The sequence below is a fragment of the Canis lupus genome, chromosome 29 (genome assembly GCF_048164855.1).
Source record: "Canis lupus baileyi chromosome 29, mCanLup2.hap1, whole genome shotgun sequence".
NCBI classification, from domain to species: Eukaryota; Metazoa; Chordata; class Mammalia; order Carnivora; family Canidae; genus Canis; species Canis lupus.
Genome location: NC_132866.1, coordinates 15,348,069 through 15,368,253, shown reverse-complemented (window position 1 = coordinate 15,368,253; position 20,185 = coordinate 15,348,069). Strand labels below are relative to the sequence as shown.

The following is a 20,185-nucleotide window of genomic DNA, read 5'->3' as shown; positions in this document are numbered from 1 at the left end:
TCAAAGATTTTCTTTATTTGAGAGAGAGAGTGTCAGGGGGTAGGGGGGAGAGGCAGAGGGAGAAGCAGATTCCCCACTAAGTGGGGAGCTCGATGTGGGGCATGATCCCAGGACTCTGGGATCATGACTTGAACTAAAGGCATATGCTCAATTGACTGGGCCACCCAGGCATCTCTGCCTTCTGCTCTTTAGACAAACATCTTTATCATTTTTGGTCTTCACTTAACAGGGCTTCCATTCACAGCTTTTTGTTAATGCCTTACATTAACATAAATGTTAATTATTTAAAGAATATTTAAAGAATATTACAATTATTAATGTAATATCACAATTATTAATGGTGATTATAATGGTAATTATAATTATATATTATTAATTGTAATATTGTAATAACTAATATTACAAAAATAATGATAATAGCAGCTAACATTTATTTGCTGAGGACTTACTCTGTGCTAGGTGGTGTTGGTGAGTTAACCCATGTTAACTCAGAATGAACATGTATTTTCTAGGCAAGGGAACTGACACACAGATGTCTCACAGAAGTGGCCATTGGTCACCCAGCTAGCAAATGGGAAAATCAAGATTATATAAATATAAGATACATATTATCTGCGTTGACCTTTTGTTACCTTTATCACCCACTCTGGAACAACTGTATTTTGTAATGACCCATTCAGACTTAACAGGGTTTAACAGAGCGTGGTGTGTTATCTAATGTGAGACCATTACTTTCCCTTGTTCTAGGTATATTTTCTTTTATACTGATATTACTGTAATGACTTATAGTTAGCTTAAAGAAAACCAGCCCATCATTGCTATAGATTCATAATTCTGATATCTAAAGAATTAGTTACCTCATCCTTTATTGGGTCAGTGGTCATTTAATAAGTACAACTTTGCTTTCATCCTGGGAATTGACAAAAAATGTCAATTAAACCACTGGCAATAAAAGAAAGAGATGGAGAATATATAAATGAAAAGATCTAATGGACATGTCAGACTATCAAGCAACTTTAGTGTATGGATCTCATTTAGGTCCTGATTCCAACAAACTTAAAGTTTTAAAATCATTAGAGTTTTGAACACTGCCTGGAAACTTCCTCATATTAGATGATTATTAATTGTCTGCTTTTGCTTTTGTTTTGTGGTTTTTTGTTTTTTGTTTTTGGAGAATTGCAGTGCAGGTTCCAGGGTTTTGGAGCAAAACTATAATCTCTTCTACAGATTACTTTTTGAGGAACAGTTTTTTTTTTTTTTTTTTTTTTTCCGCTAGACCTGCTGCCTATTATTTGAGTATAATTCTTTTCTCTGTTGTCTGGTAGTCTTTCAGTTGTTAATACTTTTCCCAAAAATGTTTGGTAGGAATTGGCAAAGCCATCTGGGTTTGGATTTTCTTTGTGGCAGGGTTTTATTTTTTTAAAGATTCATTCATTTATTCATTCATTCATTAATTCATTCGAGACACAGAGAGACACAGAAAGAGAGAGACAGAGACACAGGCAGAGGGAGAAGCAGGCTCCATGCAGGGAGCCTGACGTGGGAATCTATCCCGGGATTGCTAGATCATACCCTGGGCTTAAGGCGGTGCTAAACCGCTGGGACACTGAGGCTGCCCTGTGGCAAGGTTTTAAAGTTACAGATTCAATTAGTCAAAGTTATAAAGCTACTCAAGTTTTTTCTCTTGTCAGAGTTAGCGTTTGATTAGTTTTTCAGAACTTGTCTATTATATTTAAATTTTCAAGTGTATTGATCTAGAGTTCTTCATAATATGCTGTTAGTGAGGCTTCGAATATTTTATCACTGTGCTCCCTTTAGGTCCCTAATATTGGCTTATTTGGACCTTCAGTTTGTCTTAAGCAGATTTTCCAGAAGATTTTAAATATTAATACTTTTCAGAGTACCAACTTTGGGAGTTATTGATTTTTTGTATACTCATTTGTCTATTTAGTTAATTCTTTTTTTTATGTGACCTCCTTTTATTTATTTTTATTTTTATTTTTATTTTTATTTTTTTTTATTGGTGTTCAATTTACTAACATACAGAATAACCCCCAGTGCCCGTCACCCATTCACTCCCACCCCCCGCCCTCCTCCCCTTCCAACACCCCTAGTTCGTTTCCCAGAGTTAGGAGTCTTTACGTTCTGTCTCCCTTTCTGATATTTCCCACACATTTCTTCCCCCTTCCCTTATATTCCCTTTCACTATTATTTATATTCCCCAAATGAATGAGAACATATAATGTTTGTCCTTCTCTGACTGGCTTACTTCACTCAGCATAATACCCTCCAGTTCCATCCACGTTGAAGCAAATGGTGGGTATTTGTCATTTCTAATAGCTGAGTAATATTCTATTGTAAACATAAACCACATCTTCTTTATCCATTCATCTTTCGTTGGACACCGAGGTTCCTTCCACAGTTTGGCTATCGTGGCCATTGCTGCTAAAAACATCGGGGTGCAGGTGTCCCGGCGTTTCACTGCATCTGTATCTTTGGGGTAAATCCCCAGCAGTGCAATTGCTGGGTCGTAGGGCAGGTATATTTTTAACTGTTTGAGGAACCTCCACACAGTTTTCCAGAGTGGCTGCACCAATTCACATTCCCACCAACAGTGTATGAGGGTTCCCTTTTCTCCACATCCTCTCCAACATTTGTTGTTTCCTGCCTTGTTAATTTTCCCCATTCTCACTGGTGTGAGGTGGTATCTCATTGTGGTTTTGATTTGTATTTCCCTGATGGCAAGTGATGCAGAGCATTTTCTCATGTGCATGTTGGCCATGTCTATGTCTTCCTCTGTGAGATTTCTGTTCATGTCTTTTGCCCATTTCATGATTGGATTGTTTGTTTCTTTGGTGTTGAGTTTAATAAGTTCTTTATAGATCTTGGAAACTAGCCCTTTATCTGATATGTCATTTGCAAATATCTTCTCCCATTCTGTAGGTTGTCTTTGAGTTTTGTTGACTGTATCCTTTGCTGTGCAAAAGCTTCTTATCTTGATGAAGTCCCAATAGTTCATTTTTGCTTTTGTTTCTTTTGCCTTCGTGGATGTATCTTGCAAGAAATTACCATGGCCGAGTTCAAAAAGGGTGTTGCCTGTGTTCTTCTCTAGGATTTTGATGGAATCTTGTCTCACATTTAGATCTTTCATCCATTTTGAGTTTATCTTTGTGTATGGTGTAAGAGAGTGGTCTAGTTTCATTCTTCTGCATGTGGATGTCCAATTTTCCCAGCACCATTTATTGAAGAGACTGTCTTTCTTCCAATGGATAGTCTTTCCTCCTTTATCGAATATTAGTTGCCCATAAAATTCAGGGTCCACTTCTGGATTCTCTATTCTGTTCCACTGATCTATGTGTCTGTTTTTGTGCCAGTACCACACTGTCTTGATGACCACAGCTTTGTAGTACAACCTGAAATCTGGCATTGTGATGCCCCCAGATATGGTTTTCTTTTTTAAAATTCCCCTGGCTATTCGGGGTCTTTTCTGATTCCACACAAATCTTAAAATAATTTGTTCTAACTCTCTGAAGAAAGTCCATGGTATTTTGATAGGGATTGCATTAAACGTGTATATTGCCCTGGGTAACATGGACATTTTCACAATATTAATTCTGCCAATCCATGAGCATGGAATATTTTTCCATCTCTTTGTGTCTTCCTCAATTTCTTTCAGAAGTGTTCTATAGTTTTGAGGGTATAGATCCTTTACATCTTTGGTTAGGTTTATTCCTAGGTATCTTATGCTTTTGGGTGCAATTGTAAATGGGATTGACTCCTTAATTTCTCTTTCTTCAGTCTCATTGTTAGTGTATAGAAATGCCACTGACTTCTGGGCATTGATTTTGTATCCTGCCATGCTACCGAATTGCTGTATGAGTTCTAGCAATCTTGGGGTGGAGACTTTTGTGTTTTCTATGTAGAGTATCATGTCATCGGCGAAGAGGGAGAGTTTGACTTCTTCTTTGCCAATCTGAATGCCTTTAATGTCTTTTTGTTGTCTGATTGCTGAGGCTAGGACTTCCAGTACTATGTTGAATAGCAGTGGTGAGAGTGGACCTCCCTGTCTTGTTCCTGATCTTAGGGGAAAGGCTACCAGTGCTTCCCCATTGAGAATGATATTTGCTGTGGGCTTTTCATAGATGGCTTTTAAGATGTCGAGGAATGTTCCCTCTATCCCTACACTCTGAAGAGTTTTGATCAGGAATGGATGCTGTATTTTGTCAAATGCTTTCTCTGCATCTAATGAGAGGATCATATGGTTCTTGGTTTTTCTCTTGCTGATATGATGAATCACATTGATTGTTTTACGGGTGTTGAAACAGCCTTGTGTCCCAGGGATAAATCCTACTTGGTCATGGTGAATAATTTTCTTAATGTATTGTTGGATCCTATTGGCCAGTATCTTGTTGAGAATTTTTGCATCCATGTTCATCAGGGATATTGGTCTGTAATTCTCCTTTTTGGTGGGGTCTTTGTCTGGTTTTGGAATTAAGGTGATGCTGGCCTCATAGAACGAATTTGGAAGTACTCCATCTCTTTCTATCTTTCCAAACAGCTTTAGGAGAATAGGTATGGTTTCTTCTTTAACCGTTTGATAAAATTCCCCTGGGAAGCCATCTGGCCCTGGACTCTTGTGTCTTGGGAGGTTTTTGATGACTGCTTCAATTTCCTCCCTGGTTATTGGCCTGTTCAGGTTTTCTATTTCTTCCTGTTCCAGTTTTGGTAGTTTGTGGCTTTCCAGGAATGCGTCCATTTCTTCTAGATTGCCTAATTTATTGGCGTATAGCTGTTCATAATATGTTTTTAAAATCGTTTGTATTTCCTTGGTGTTGGTAGTGATCTCTCCTTTCTCATTCATGATTTTATTAATTTGAGTCTTCTCTCTCTTCTTTTTAATAAGGCTGGCTAATGGTTTATCTATCTTATTAATTCTTTCAAAGAACCAACTCCTGGTTCTGTTGATCTGTTCCACAGTTCTTCTGGTCTCGATTTCGTTGAGTTCTGCTCGAATCTTTATTAACTCCCTTCTTCTCTTGGGTGTAGGATCTATTTGCTGTTTTTTCTCTAGCTCCTTTATGTGTAAGGTTAGCTTTTGTATTTGAGTTCTTTCCAGTTTTTGAATGGATGCTTGTATTGCGATGTATTTCTCCCTTAGGACTGCTTTTGCTGCATCCCAAAGTTTTTGAACGGTTGTATCTTCATTCTCATTAGTTTCCATGAATCTTTTTAATTCTTCCTTAATTTCCTGGTTGACCCTTTCATCTTTTAGCAGGATGGTCCTTAACCTCCACGTGTTTGAGGTCCTTCCAAACTTCTTGTTGTGATTTAGTTCTAATTTCAAGGCATTATGGTCTGAGAATATGCAGGGGACAATCCCAATCTTTTGGTATCGGTTCAGACCCGATTTGTGACCCAATATGTGGTCTATTCTGGAGAAAGTTCCATGTGCACTTGAGAAGAATGTGTATTCAGTTGAGTTTGGATGTAAAGTTCTGTAGATATCTGTGAAATCCATCTGGTCCAGTGTATCATTTAAAGCTCTCGTTTCTTTGGAGATGTTGTGCTTAGAAGACCTATCGAGTATAGAAAGAGCTAGATTGAAGTCACCAAGTATAAGTGTATTATTATCTAAGTATTTCTTCACTTTGGTTAATAATTGATTTATATATTTGGCAGCTCCCACATTCGGGGCATATATATTGAGGATTGTTAAGTCCTCTTGTTGAATAGATCCTTTAAGTATGATATAGTGTCCCTCTTCATCTCTCACTACAGTCTTTGGGGTAAATTTTAGTTTATCTGATATAAGGATGGCTACCCCTGCTTTCTTTTGAGGACCATTCGAATGGTAAATGGTTCTCCAACCTTTTATTTTCAGGCTGTAGGTGTCCTTCTGTCTAAAATGAGTCTCTTGTAGACAGCAAATAGATGGGTCCCGCTTTTTTATCCAGTCTGAAACCCTGTGCCTTTTGATGGGGTCATTAAGCCCGTTCACATTCAGAGTTACTATTGAGAGATATGAGTTTAGTGTCATCATGAAATCTATTCAGTCCTTGTTTTTGTGGATTGTTCCACTGAACTTCTTCTTAAAGGGGAATTTTAAGAGTCCCCCTTAAAATTTCTTGCAGAGCTGGTTTGGAGGTCACATATTCTTTTAGTTGCTGCCTGTCTTGGAAGCTCTTTATCTCTCCTTCCATTTTGAATGAGAGCCTTGCTGGATAAAGTATTCTTGGTTGCATGTTCTTCTCATTTAGGACCCTGAATATATCCTGCCAGCCCTTTCTGGCCTGCCAGGTCTCTGTGGAGAGGTCTGCTGTTACCCTAATACTCCTCCCCATAAAAGTCAGGGATTTCTTGTCTCTTGCTGCTTTAAGGATCTTCTCCTTATCTTTGGAATTTGCAAGCTTCACTATTAAATGTCGAGGTGTTGAACGGTTTTTATTGATTTTAGGGGGGGATCTCTCTATTTCCTGGATCTGAATGCCTGTTTCCCTTCCCAGATTAGGAAAGTTTTCAGCTAGAATTTGTTCAAATACATATTCTGGCCCTCTGTCCCTTTCGGCGCCCTCGGGAACACCAATTAAACGTAGGTTTTTCTTCCTCAGGCTGTCGTTTATTTCCCTTAATCTATCTTCATGGTCTTTTAATTGTTTGTCTCTTTTTTCCTCAGTTTCCCTCTTTGCTATCAACTTGTCTTCTATGTCACTCATTCGTTCTTCCACCTCGTTAACCCTCGTCGTTAGGACTTCTAGTTTGGATTGCATCTCATTCAATTGATTTTTAATTTCTGCCTGATTAGCTCTAAATTCTGCAGTCATGAAGTCTCTTGAGTCCTTTATGCTTTTTTCTAGAGCCACCAGTAGCTGTATAATAGTGCTTCTGAATTGGCTTTCTGACATTGAATTGTAATCCAGATTTTGTAACTCTGTGGGAGAGAGGACTGTTTCTGATTCTTTCTTTTGAGGTGAGGTTTTCCTTCTAGTCATTTTGCTCAGTGCAGAGTGGCCAAAAGCATGTTGTATTGGGAAAAGGAGAAAAAGAGAGGAGAGAAAGAAGGAAAGAAAAGAGAAAGAGAAAAGAAAAGGGAAGAAAAAAAAACGAAAAAGAAAAAAAAAGGGGGAAGAAGAAGAGAAAGAAAAAGAAAGGAGAAATAAGGGGGGTGGGGGAAGGAAACAAATCAAAAAACAAAACAAAACAAAACAGAACAACAACAAAAAAAAAACCCAACCACGGGGGAGTATCTTCTGATTCTGTGTACTTTAAGTCCCTTGGCTTCCCCTGGAAGTTGTCAGTCAGTCTAGCTGGTGTTCTGGGGGAGGGGCCTGCTGTGCTGATTTTCAGGTGTTAGCACTTGGGGGAGCTGCCGTGCCCCCGCCTGGTGCAGGGCTCAGTGGGGGTTGTTTACCCCGGGAGGCCACAGGAGGAACAGCCCCAGTGGCGGGGCCAGGTCTGGAGCCCTGGATTCAGCCCCCGCAGGAACTCCGGGGCTCTCCGTCTGCAGGGCTGGAGGCTCCGGGCGGGGCCGCTGATGTGCTCAGCTGGGGCAGGAGCGTCCTTGCTGTCCTGGACCCTCCCGGCCTCTGCCTGTCCCGGGGGAGGCCGGATCCTGGGCTGTGTCCCGGCGCCCTGTGCTCCGGAGCCTGCGCTGGTGGATTCGCGCTCCCGCCCGCAGCCCCCTCCGCGGAGCCGCCGCCCGAGCCCCTCCGAGCAGCTCCTGGAACCGCGCAGCCCCCTCCGCACGGAGCCTCTTCCTCTGCCCGAGCCCCTCCGAGCTGCTCCCGCCCCGCAGCCCCCTCCGCGGAGCCGCCGCCCGAGCCCCTTCAGCTGCTCCATGTCCCGCCGGGTCCCGCCGCCCGCGCTGCAGCCCTTAGGGAGCTCGGCGCACTCTCCCGGGGCGCAGGTGTCTGTTAATGTCCCCGGGAGCCCAGGGCATCCTCGCCCTCCTGGGTCCTGCTCCACCTCCCCGCGAGTCCCTTTCCCCCGGGAAGGTCGGTGCAGCTCCTGCTCCTCCGGGACGGGGCTCTCCTGTCCTGCGGACACTCGCCCCGGCCTCAGCCCGGCTCCTCGCGGGGCCCCTCCCCCTTGGAGGCCTTTTGTTTCTTTATCTCTTTTTCCCCGTCTTCCTACCTTGATAGAAGCGCGAACTCTTCTCACTGTAGCATTCCAGCTGGTCTCTCTTTAAATCTCAGGCCGAATTCGTAGATTTTCAGGATGATTGGAAGGTTTTCTAGGTAATTTGGTGGAGGCAGGTGATTTGGAGACCCTACTCTTCCGCCGTCTTGCCCCTCCCCTCTCCCTTTCTTTATATTGATATGTAATTCATTGTCTTTCGGGTTTTGCTTTTTAAAAGTTTCTAAAAAATATGCATTTCTTCTTTACAGTGTCTTTTAAAAATAGAGATTCTAAATTTGGATAAAATATATAATTTATTAATTTTTATGGTGTGTGGTTTTTGTATCCTTAGAGATCTTTGTCAAGGTCACAACAGTTTTTCTCTTACATTTTTCTACTAACTGTTTATAGTTTTGGCTCTTATCTTCATGTCTTTCATCTATTTGAGTTAGTTTTCATATGTGGTATGAAGTAAGGGCTGAGGTTTTGTTTGTTTGTTTAATAAATACTGAAATTTCCCAGTAACATTTGTTGAAAAGTTTTTCCTTTCTCTGTTGAACTACCTTGGTAAATGTATTGAAAAATGAGTTGACCATATGAGTTAATCTTTGGACTCTATTTTGATCCATTGATATATTATGTTTTCACCACAACCACAGTTTATTGATTGCTGTAGCTTTATATTGGAAGCAGTATAAGTACTATGTTATTTTTTCTATTTTTCAAAAAAATTTGGATTATTCTACATACTTTATGCTACCATATAAGATTTAGAATCAGTTTGTCAATTTCTTAAAAAAAAAAAGCTTGTAGGGATATTAATTGTGGTTGAAATACATATACAGAGGGGAAAATTTAATAATATTGGTTTTTCTAACTCATGGATGTGGTATATTTCAGTATTTATTTAGGTCGTCTTTAAATTTTTCAGCACTGTTTTACAGTTTTTAGTGTGCTGGTATCGCACATAGTTTGCAGAATTTATACCTAAATATTTAAAATTTTTATGTTATTGTAAATGGTGTTTTTCACGTATTTGTGTAGTATAGTGAGTGTCATGTTTGCCTGTAAATGGCACTTAAAATTTCAACTTACAATTGTTGATTGCTAATATATGGCAAAACAATTGATTTTTCATATTGAACTGCTATCCTGCAATTTTGCTAAACACGCTTCTTAATTCTTGTGGCTTTTTGTAGAGTCCTTATTTTCTACATAGATGATCATGTGTTAAAACCGTGCTAATAAATGTTGTTTACTTATTCCTTTTCAAACTACATACCTTTTACTTATCTTCTTTGTATTGCAGTGGTAATATCTCTAGTACAGTACTGAGTAGGAGTAGTGAAAGTAGCTATTTCTGCCGTTTTTTCCTGTTTTAGGAGGAAAAGTGCCAGTCTTTTAATTATTATGTTAGTGGTACATTTTGTAGGTAACTTTTATGTGGTCAAGGAAATCCACTTCTATTCCTTGTTTGCCAGGAGTCTTTTTCATTAATGATGTTAAATTTTTATGCGTCTATTGAGAAGATCATTTTTTCTTCATGAGCTTTCTTTATCAGAAAGATTTTGACTATTGCATTTATTTTCTTTAATAAATGTTAGAGTTGTTCAAATTACCCATTTTTTTTAATGAATGAGCTTTGGTAGTTTGTGTGAAGTTTGCCCATATCATTTAAAGGTGTTAAAAATATTGTCATGAAGTCATTAATTATATTCTCTTATTCACTTGAGAATGATAGCTTAAGCACTGGTTAAGCTGTCTCCTGCATATTTTGAAATGTATTTTTGTTTCCATTTAATTCAAAAAAATTCAAAATATTTTCTAAGTTTCTTGGTGACTTTTTTCCTCTGGCTCCTAGGTTATTTAGTAGTATTGAGTTTAATCCAAATAGATGAAGATTTTTCAGATATCTTTCTTGTCATTATTTCTTATTTCATTTAGTTATTGTCAGAAACTATATTTTTTTGCTATTAAAATTTTTGTGAGTCTTATCATCTGACTGCGAATATGGTCTGACTTGGTGAATATGGTCTGACTTGGTGAATATGGTCAATTAAAATGGATGTGTCTTCTGCTGCAGTTGGGTAGGACATTCTTTGAATGCCAAATGCATGATGGTGGTTGGAGTTGTTCAAGTCTTCTATATCCTTACCATTATTTTCTTTAGTATATTCCTTAGTTATTGAAAGACTAATGAAGAAACCTCCATTTATGGTTGTGGATTTATGTATGTAATTCTTTGGTTCTATCAATTTTTGCTTCATACATTTAGATGTTTTGTTATTATGTATTTATGCAATTAGAATTTTCAGGTCCCTAAAATAAATTGTCCACTTTCATTCCAAGTTATCTTCTGTTACCATTTCTGCTAACATCTTTTGTTTGAATGGCTTCTTTAGCATTTCTTTTAGAGTAGTCTGCTGGATATGGATCATCTTGGTTTTTCTGTATCTGGGAATCTCTTTATTTCACAGTCATCCCTGAAGAATGGTTTTGCTTGTCATGGAGTTCTGAGTTAGTTATTTTTTGGCATTTTAAAAAGTGTTGGGCACTTCCTTCTGGCTTCCGTGGTTTGTTTGATTGATTGATTGATTGATTGATTGATTTATTTATTTATTTATTTATTTATTTATGAGAGACACAGAAAGAAAGAGAGAGAGAGGCAGAGACAAAGGCAGAGGGAGAAGCAGGCTCCAGGCAGGGAACCTGATGCGGGACTCGATCCTGGGACTCCAGGATCATGCCCTGAGCCAAAGGCAGGCGCTAAACCGCTGAGCCACCCAGGAGTCCCTCCATGGTTTCTTAGAATGAAAACCACAGTCATTTGAACTTGTAATTTGTCTTTCTCTAACCACTTCTGAGATATTTTGATCATTTTTAGTTTTCAGCAGCTTGATCGTGATGTGTTTAGGTGTAGATTTCTTTCAATTTATCCTGTTTGTGATTGCCTCAGCTTCTAGAACTATAGGACCATTAATATATTAACTATACCTTCTAAAAAATTTTTTGTTGAGGTTGCTCTAGGAGTTATAATATACATTTTTAACTTATCAGAATCTATCTTAAAATGAAGTTCTAACACTTCACATATAAGGTTAGAACCTCTGAATTTCTCCTCTTTTACTTTGTGCTAATATTACATCTCATGAACACCATCGTAAACTGTTGTGCTTTTTTAGAAAGTAAGTTATCATTTTAGGGAGACAAAAAAGGAGATATTATGTCTTTTATATGTACCTACATATCACTCTTCCTGCAGCCTTCATTCTTGTATATAAATCCAGATTCTATCTGATATCAACTGTTATGTTCATTCACCTTGAAGAACTTCCTTTGCTATTTTTTGTAGGGCAAGTCTGGATATCTTTCTTTTCTTTTCTTTTCTTTTTTTTTGTCTGAAAAAGTTTTATTTCATTTTTGGAAAATACTTTGTTGGGTATAGAATTCTACCTTGTTAATTATTTTTTGCTTTTGATAGAGAATTCTACGTTGATAGTTTTTTTTCCCCTTCTGAGTAGTTTAAAAATATGAGACTTTATTGTCTTCTGACTTACATTCTTTCTGACAAGTTAGTTGTAATTCTTATTTTTGTTCTTTAGCTTGTACATTTTTATTACTTCATGATGTTCCTTGTTGTGGGTTTCTTTATTTCTTTCTGTATTTTTTCCTACTTATATTTCATTGATCTTGGTTTTATGGATTTATGGATTTCTGTGAACTTGAGAAATTATTTCTTAAAACATTATTTCTGTCCACCCATCACTGCTACATTTCTGGAACTCTTATCACAGTGGATTAGACTACTTTAATATTTTCCTACAGGCTCCAGGTTCAGGGTTTTTCAGGGTTATTTGACTGAATTGCTTCTTTTCAGATAGCTTTTATTTCTATATCTTAAGTTCAATGTTTTTTTCTCATAAAATGTCTAAATGTCTTAATTCTACTCAATGTATTTTACAGTCAGATATTATATTTTCCATTTCTAGGAGTTCTATTTCTGTCTTTTTTATCTTCTCTTTCTCTCTTATCATGTTCACGTTTTCTGTAACATTACTGAATATATTTGAATATATTTGCAGTAGCTTTTAACACATTCTTTTCAGCTAATTTTATCTTTTGTGCTATTTCTGGGTCACCTTCTGTTGACTGATTTTTTTCTTGTTGTGGGCCATATTTCCTTTGTCCATTAATTTTTAAATGTATTCTGAATATTGTATATTTTTATCATCTTGGCTGCTGGATTTTCTTGTGTCCTTTTAAAGAATATTGGACTTTGGATTGACATATAATTAGGTTATGTGGCACCGTTTAAGCATTTTGGAGGATTACTTCTATGTTAGTAGGAGGGAATCCAGAGTAACCTTGAGTTTATAGCTAATTTATTCCAGTATTACAGCCCCTTTCAAGACTTTACCTAATGCCTCCTGTTCTATTAGGTCTTTCTTTTGTGTCTGCTAAGAGCACAACTATTCCTGGCATGTGTGAGATCTAAGAGTTGTTCAGCCTGCTAATTTTTTGGTTCTTTACATGGCTTCAAGTATTTTTTTCTTATGTGTATGCAGATCAGCTTAGGACTTGAGGGAATCTTCTGCAGATCTCTTGAGCTTTCTCAGTGTACAGCTACCTCATCTACAAATTCTAGCTGTTTTTTTTTTTTTTTTTCTGATCTTTGTTTTCTTAATCCAGTAAGATAATCAGAATCTGTTTGCAGTTTCTCTTCCTGTTTAAGTTGTTTATGGCAGGTAATTCAGTACTCTCTAGATTATTCCATCATGGCCTAATAAAGAAGGTTTGGAATACTTGAGTCATTTTTGCTTCTGACTTTTATAAAATTGTTATGAACTATTCCATGTATCTGTTATTATCAATATCTCTTCCCTAAGGAACTACTTTTGTATCAGTGATTCATTATAAATTGGGGATAAGATAGAGCACATTACTACGTTAAAGCAAAATTCATGCATATGCAAATAATAACATACAAATGATATGTAATGCTTTTTCTGAGATGACCAGTGTTTTTACTTTGTTTACCCAGGAAAATTGGTTCCTTGTAGTAATATGTACATGCTTCCAAATATAAAAATAATAAAAATATAATGAGATGTGGATCATAATTAATTTTACATTTTGAGTTTATCACCTGTATCTGAACAAGATTATTTCTTTAATTTTTCATCTGAAACTACCATACCACCTGTGGGTTCTTAATTGAACTGCTAGTGAGTAGCTCTTAAGAAATACTGCTATAGTATTTAAGAATACAGCCTTCAGTGATAGACTTCTCTCATAGGTCTTACACTTTTATTTATTTTTAATGTTTGACAAGTAGTTGAGTGAAATATTGTATTTCATGATGAACTGCCCATTACTTGTAAGGTGAATATATATATTTTTAATTAACCTTTTTATTTTGAGATCCTTGTAGATTCACATATGCTTGTAAGAAATAACAGGGTGATCCTATATACCCTTTATGAAAATTTCCCAAATGTCATTCTTGCAAAAATATATTACAATATTACAACCTAGATATTGACACTGCATCAGTGATGCAGTTCACTGATGTTATTCAGATTTCCCCAGTTTCATTTATACTTATTTGTATGTGCATGTGTGTGTATTTGGCACTTGTGTATGTGCTTAGTTCTGTGCAATTTTATTGCATATTGTTTCAGGTATCCACCACCACAGTCAAGATTATATCTATCTATATCTATAGAATAGTTATATTACTATAAAACTCCTTCACATTGTCCTTTTAGACCACAGTCACCACCCTTTCACCCTCACTCACCTCCCATCTCTAACCCTTCATAATCATTGATCTGTCTTCCAGTTCTAGAATTCTGTTATTTCAAGAATGTTATATAAATGAATCATTCACATTTAAGGTAATTTTGATATATTAGTATTATGCTCTGTTATTTTATTATTTATTTCCTTTATGTTTCCCATTTCTTGTGCTTCTGTTTCTCTTTGCTAGTGGGTTACTTGAATGATTTTTAAAATTCCATTCTTGATTTATTTATAGTATTTTTGAATATATCTCTTTGTATAGTTTTTTTTAGAGATCACACTGGGTTAAAAAGACATTGACTGGCGTCTGGGTGGCTCAGTTGGTTCAGCGTCCAACTATTGATCTCAGCTCAGGTTTTAATCTTTGGGTCACATTGGGCATAGAATCTACTTAAAAAAATAAATATATATATACAAATATGCAGTCATATATATTTGTATGTGACTTATCACAGTCTACTAGTATCACCATTTTACCACTACAAGTGAAGTGTGGAAACTTTGCTTTCATTTACATCCCTTTACCTTCTCCAATTTTAAATATCATTGTCTCAGTATTACATGATGTTATAATTTTTTCTTCATCAAAAATTTATAAACCTCATAGAGGAGAAGGATAGTCTGTTGTATGTAATCATATTTCTACTATTTGTTGTTCTTTCCTGATGCTCCAAGATTCCTTCTTTTTTTTGTTGTTTTAAAGAGGTGCATGAGTGGGAAAGGAGAGGGGCTAAAGGAGAGGGAGAGAGAGAATCCCAAGCAGGCTCCGTGCTCAGCGTGGAGCCCTACATGGGGCTCAGTCTCACAACCCTGAGATCATGACCTGAGCTGATATGAAGAGTTGGATGCTTAACAAACTGAGCCACCCAGGTGCCTCCTGAGACTCCGTCCTTTATTATTTCACTTCTGTTTAAAAATTTTCCTTTAACCATTCTGTCAGGAGAGGGACATATTTCAAAAATTTTTAGTTTTTTCTTTTTCTTCTCATTTAAGAGTCTCTCTCTCTTTTTTCCCCCCACTTAATTCCTGAAGGATAGTTTTGCTGGAATAGAATTCATGCCTGACAGTTCTTGTTTTTCAGCACTTGAAAAATGTGCTACTTCTTTCAGCCATTATAGTTTCAGATGAGAAATCCATAGTTATTCAAATTGATGTTCCTCTATAAGTAATGTGTCATTTCTCTCTGGCTGCTTTCAAGATCTTTTTTTTTTTTTTTGTCTTTTTATAAATTTTGTTATGATGTATCATGGTGTGGATTTCTTTAAAATTTTCCTATTTGGACATCTTTAATGTTCATGAATCTGTAGGTTTGTGTCTTGTACAAAATTTAGATGTTTTTATTCATTGTTTCTTCAAATACTCTTTCAGTTTCTTTCTCTTTTTCCTCTTCTGGGATTTTAATGATATGAATGTTGAATCAACTGTTAACGTCTCAAAGCTTTCTGAGATTCTGTTGACTTTTTTTTCAGTCTGTTTTCTCTATTATTCAGATTGGGTAAGTTTTATTGACCTGTCCTCAAATTTACTGATTCTGTCTTCTATCAGCTCCACTCTACTATTGAGCCTGTATATAGAGTTTTTGTTCGTTACTGCATTTTTCTTTTTTCCCCTAAATTTCTTTGTTACTTTCTTTTTTAGCTGAGATTTGTTGTTTCAAAGATTTTGTAATTGCTTGTTCAAATTTTTTTTTTTTTTTTATCATGGTTATTTAAAAATGCTTGTCAGGCAATTTCAACATCTTAGAGTTACTATCACTTGATTGTCTTTTTCATTAGAGTTGCGACTTTACTGGTTCTCAGTATGATAAATGATTTTTTTTTCTTTTTTGATAAATGATTTTTTTGTTTCTAATTGTATCCTGGGCATTTGTCTATTGTATTGAGACTTTTTGGGTCTCATTTAAATGTTTTAGCAGGCAGTCAAGGTTTAGGTTCATTCTTTGGTCTTGTGGGATCTCTTTTTCCAGTCTTGATCTGGAGGATGAAGAACCCTTTCCCTGCCAGCTTATTTTTAAACAGTGTTTACTGGGTACCTCTTACTGGTGCTGCTAGGATCATTTGGGTTGTCCATAGGACTCCTGATCAATTTTCAGGAGGAATAAGGCTACTTGAGTTGCCTTTAATTTGCTAGATGGGGGAGCTGAGAAATGTTGGGCCTACATAGCCTTCTGTTGGAGGGGAAGGAGACACCTATCCTATAGTCCTGGAGTCTGTAATTCACCTGCCTTTACACTTTTCAGATTTCTCCTTTGGTTGTCTCTTGCACTATTTCTAGAGTCTGTCACACTTAGTGGGGAGAAGAGGAATAAATGAGTCTACACCATTTTGTTCCACTTATCAACTTTTAAACTTTTGGTGTGGTACTTAGTTTTTCTAACTCTAAATTTCCTCAGCTATAAAGAAGAGAATGCAATAGCAAACCTGTAAAAGGGTTATTGTTAAATAAAATAACGAGATACTTCTTGAGACATAGTATATGTTCTATTAGATAATGATATTAGAGCTGATTGCAAGGTTGTTTATTGCATTATCGGTTTTTGGAACAAATTGAAACCCAAATGAGTCACGATGTAGTTATTTAAATAAGTTATGTATCCTTAATAGAAAGGAATTTAGGTGTTGAAAAATAATAAATGGGTCATGGAAGAATGCCCCATTTGTTTTAATGAAAAAAAAGTAAAATAGATGATTTTTTGATACAAGTATTTATAGGTATGGATGCACATGTTTGTAATTTAAATATATTTGGTATATGTGTAAAAAACATTTATTACTATATTCTGAAAGTAGTCTGAACATAACTAAATTGTGAAAATACTTCTAGGTAGTGGGCTGGGAGAGAAGGTAATATTCACTTGTACATTGAAGACCTCTATTTCTACATTTTTTTAAAAATAAGAGGCAAACTTATCTTTATTAAAAAGAGAATGAATAAAAATATGGAAACCTTCAATTAGGTTAGATGAGTAGAACTTTAATAAGTGGTTAAAGGATATTAGATTATTTCTGGTAAGTTATTATTAATGTCATTTTTTAGAAATTACCTCCAAACTGTAATACTTATTAGTTACAAGTGTGCTCTGAAATTTCTCCATATATATTTAGTTTTATCAAAGTAAAATTAGCTTAGTGACCCTTTTTGATACTTCTGTATTTTCTGACCATTGAAGTATCACTTTCTTAATTACCTTAGAATTATGTAAAAGTGAGCAATTTTTAAGATCACCTTTATTTTCTATTACTTGATTTGAGTATTTGTAGTTGAGATGCTTACTATACCAATGTTAAATGACTAGTTGGTGGGAAGATGGAGGTATAGGCTGGGTGGATATCTAAAGACCAATGATAGATTTCTATAAAGTTACTCTTTATAATTGAAATTTTCCAAGTCAAGGATCTGTGTTTTATTTATCTGCATATTCTTAGAAGCATGTCTTGCATATGATTGATGATCATATCAGTGAATTTGCAGTAAGAAATAAGTTCCTTTTAGCTATACTAAGCGGAATGGGATTTAGGTATAGGAAGTTAATAATAACAAGAGTATTAGAGACAACAAAATGAGAGGGTCACCCAGAAATCTGGGAGCTGCCAAACACCCAGGCTGAAGCCTAGGATTGCATTTGTCACTGAACTATTCTAGGTTCCACTGCTGCCATTGAGCAGACACTACCCCTGCTGCTGTTACTTTAAGATCACACACTGCTATTATCCACTGTAGCATCTGCCTGTTATGCTGCTAGAGATGAAGGTAGAATGTCTTTGTTACTTTCACCTTCTAATCTCTCACAAGTACCCCCTTGGTAAAACCTGTTCATACAGTTGTCGAGGGAGTCTTGGAAATTTAGTGTTTAGGTTTTCATTCAGCTCTGTAGAAGAGATGAAGGACCAGCACAGGGCTAAAAATTGCTAAGGGTTGAGGATCATATCTGTTTTAAATCTTTGCTATATCAGTGACTAATTCAGAGCTTGTCACATAATAGGCTTTCATAAACTATTTGTTAGTCTTTTTCTCAGAGTTCTTTACAAATACAGAAATGTGTGTGAGAATAAAGTTTTCCTTTTTCTGTTGTACATCCAAAAATTTGGCATTTTCAATTTTCAGAGTTTAATCTACAGAAAGACCAGTCTTACTCAACTTCAATGTCTAACACCTAACATAGTAAACTAGCAAATATTTAATAATTGTTTTTGATTAAGTGAATGTTAATTATACTTTACTCATAAAAATGTGCTATTGGAATTTATGTATTGGTAGTTGAGTGACATATTAGTTAATTTTTAAAAACTCCTTAAATTTCATGATTCATCTTCTTTCTCTTACAGCATCAAACACTTGGCTTGTTCCAGAAACTAAAGGAGCTATAGTCCAAGGTGGATATGGCCATACCAGTGTGTATGATGAAATAACAAAGTCCATTTATGTTCATGGAGGCTATAAAGCATTACCAGGCAATAAATATGGATTGGTAGATGATCTTTATAAGTATGAAGTTAACACTAAGACTTGGTGAGTAGATTGGGTAAAAATATGATGAGAAACTTTGCCATTGTTTTATTTTATATTCGTATAATAGTGGTGTTTATTAAATATTTTCAGGGAAAAATTTTTACCTTTTTCCCTGTTTATTTCAACTAATACAATTCTCTTGTATAGCAGAGGCACAAAATAACACATTTTCAGTGTATTCATGATCACTTTAAGTGACTGACTTTAAAACTTTTTCTAATTACATAGATATACTTATTCTGTATGCATTACTTATAAGTACTGATCTCATGTTCAATTCAGATGAGCAAGTTTGCTTACCAGCGTAACTTTGAGCTTTGATATTTTCTGCTCTATGATTTTTTTCTTTGCACTCATATTTTAATATAATTTGTAAATTTTAAAAGCATTTTTCAGTTTCATCATCTAATTTCCTGTGAAATGCAAAGCTTCTGCATTTCGGTAAATTTTTGTCCTTGTTATAAACAGTGTTACACTGTACAGCTTGTGCTGGTTTTCTCATGCAGATATGTAAGAGTTTCTGTAGGGCATATACATAAATTGTTGTGTCTGAGGATATTTATATCCTCAACTTTACTACATGTTGCCCATTTGCATTTCAAGTCACTGTGGTAATGTACACTTCACCAGCTATGTGTGAATGTCCCTGTTTCTTCATATTACCACCCACATTTGGTAACTGTGAAGCTATTTTCCTTTTGCACTTGCAATGGATTTGCATGGTATCTTAATGATACTTACTGTGCATACTCAAGATTACTATTGTGGCTAAGCATCTTTTTATGTATTCATTTGCCATTTGTGTTTACTATTTAGTGAATTGCCTATTTGTAAACATAATGTTCTCTTTATGTTTGAAATATTATTATTTTTTCACTTTTTTTTCCATTTATATGTTTTCCACATATATATGTATATATATATACATATGTATATATATATATGAGTTTTAAAGTAGAATTTTTATTGTACTCAAATATTTACCTTTGTTAAACCTTGGAAATGATTCTGTAGTTTTAAGACACTATACACATTCTTATAAACTCTTACCATGGAATTACTTTATGAGTTTGAATGAAATAGTTTTTCATCAAAGTTTGATTTGTTCTACCCTCTTCACTTTCAAACATACATTCTAATTTTTATTTTATTTGAAAAGAAAGATGGAATTAAAAAAGATAAGACTTTTCCTTTGGAGGATTTGGTAATTTTTATTACCTTTTGTCTAATCAATATATTATTATTCTTTATATTTTTATAATATTAAAACCAATAAATCACTTTTTTATATAATTTATCCATTGCATTTTATTTTATGCTTTAACATTTCTAACTTTTCCTCCTTCACTTTTTGTTTTGATAGCAAGAGGAATTGTGATTTAGTGACTAAAGCACTATCAGTCAGCCTAACATATTTTTGTGATGTGAATGGATAAGAGAACCATGGGTATTATTTGAATGAAGTCAAAATGAGAGTTACTTGTTGCTCACCACTTGAATGGGATTTGCTCAGATTTTAATATATTTCCCTTCCTGAAAATTTCCCATAGTGAACTTTTGTGTAGAAGAATATTATCAATATTGGCAATTTTAATATATGCACAAATAACATTGGGTACTTATTCCTTAGGAGAATTTATTAAAATAATTTGTAAATTATTTACAGCACCTTATTAGAAATATAGGTGCATATGATAGTTTAATATTTTACTGGTTCTGTTTTTAATAAAAATCAGTAAAATTATCAGTGAATACAAAA

The 20,185-nt window shown here is 35.6% G+C and overlaps 1 protein-coding gene across 3 annotated transcripts in view; it reads left to right on the top strand.

Moving 5' to 3' along the window:
• The window catches only part of ATRNL1 (attractin like 1), a 784,866-nt gene that overhangs the window by 77,877 nt on the left and 686,804 nt on the right, over positions 1 to 20,185 (top strand). For all 3 annotated transcript variants that reach the window (XM_072805187.1, XM_072805188.1, XM_072805189.1), the window contains exon 9: positions 18,243 to 18,426. In XM_072805187.1, the coding sequence (XP_072661288.1) occupies positions 18,243 to 18,426 (184 nt within the window). The remainder of the gene's footprint in view (positions 1 to 18,242; positions 18,427 to 20,185) is intronic.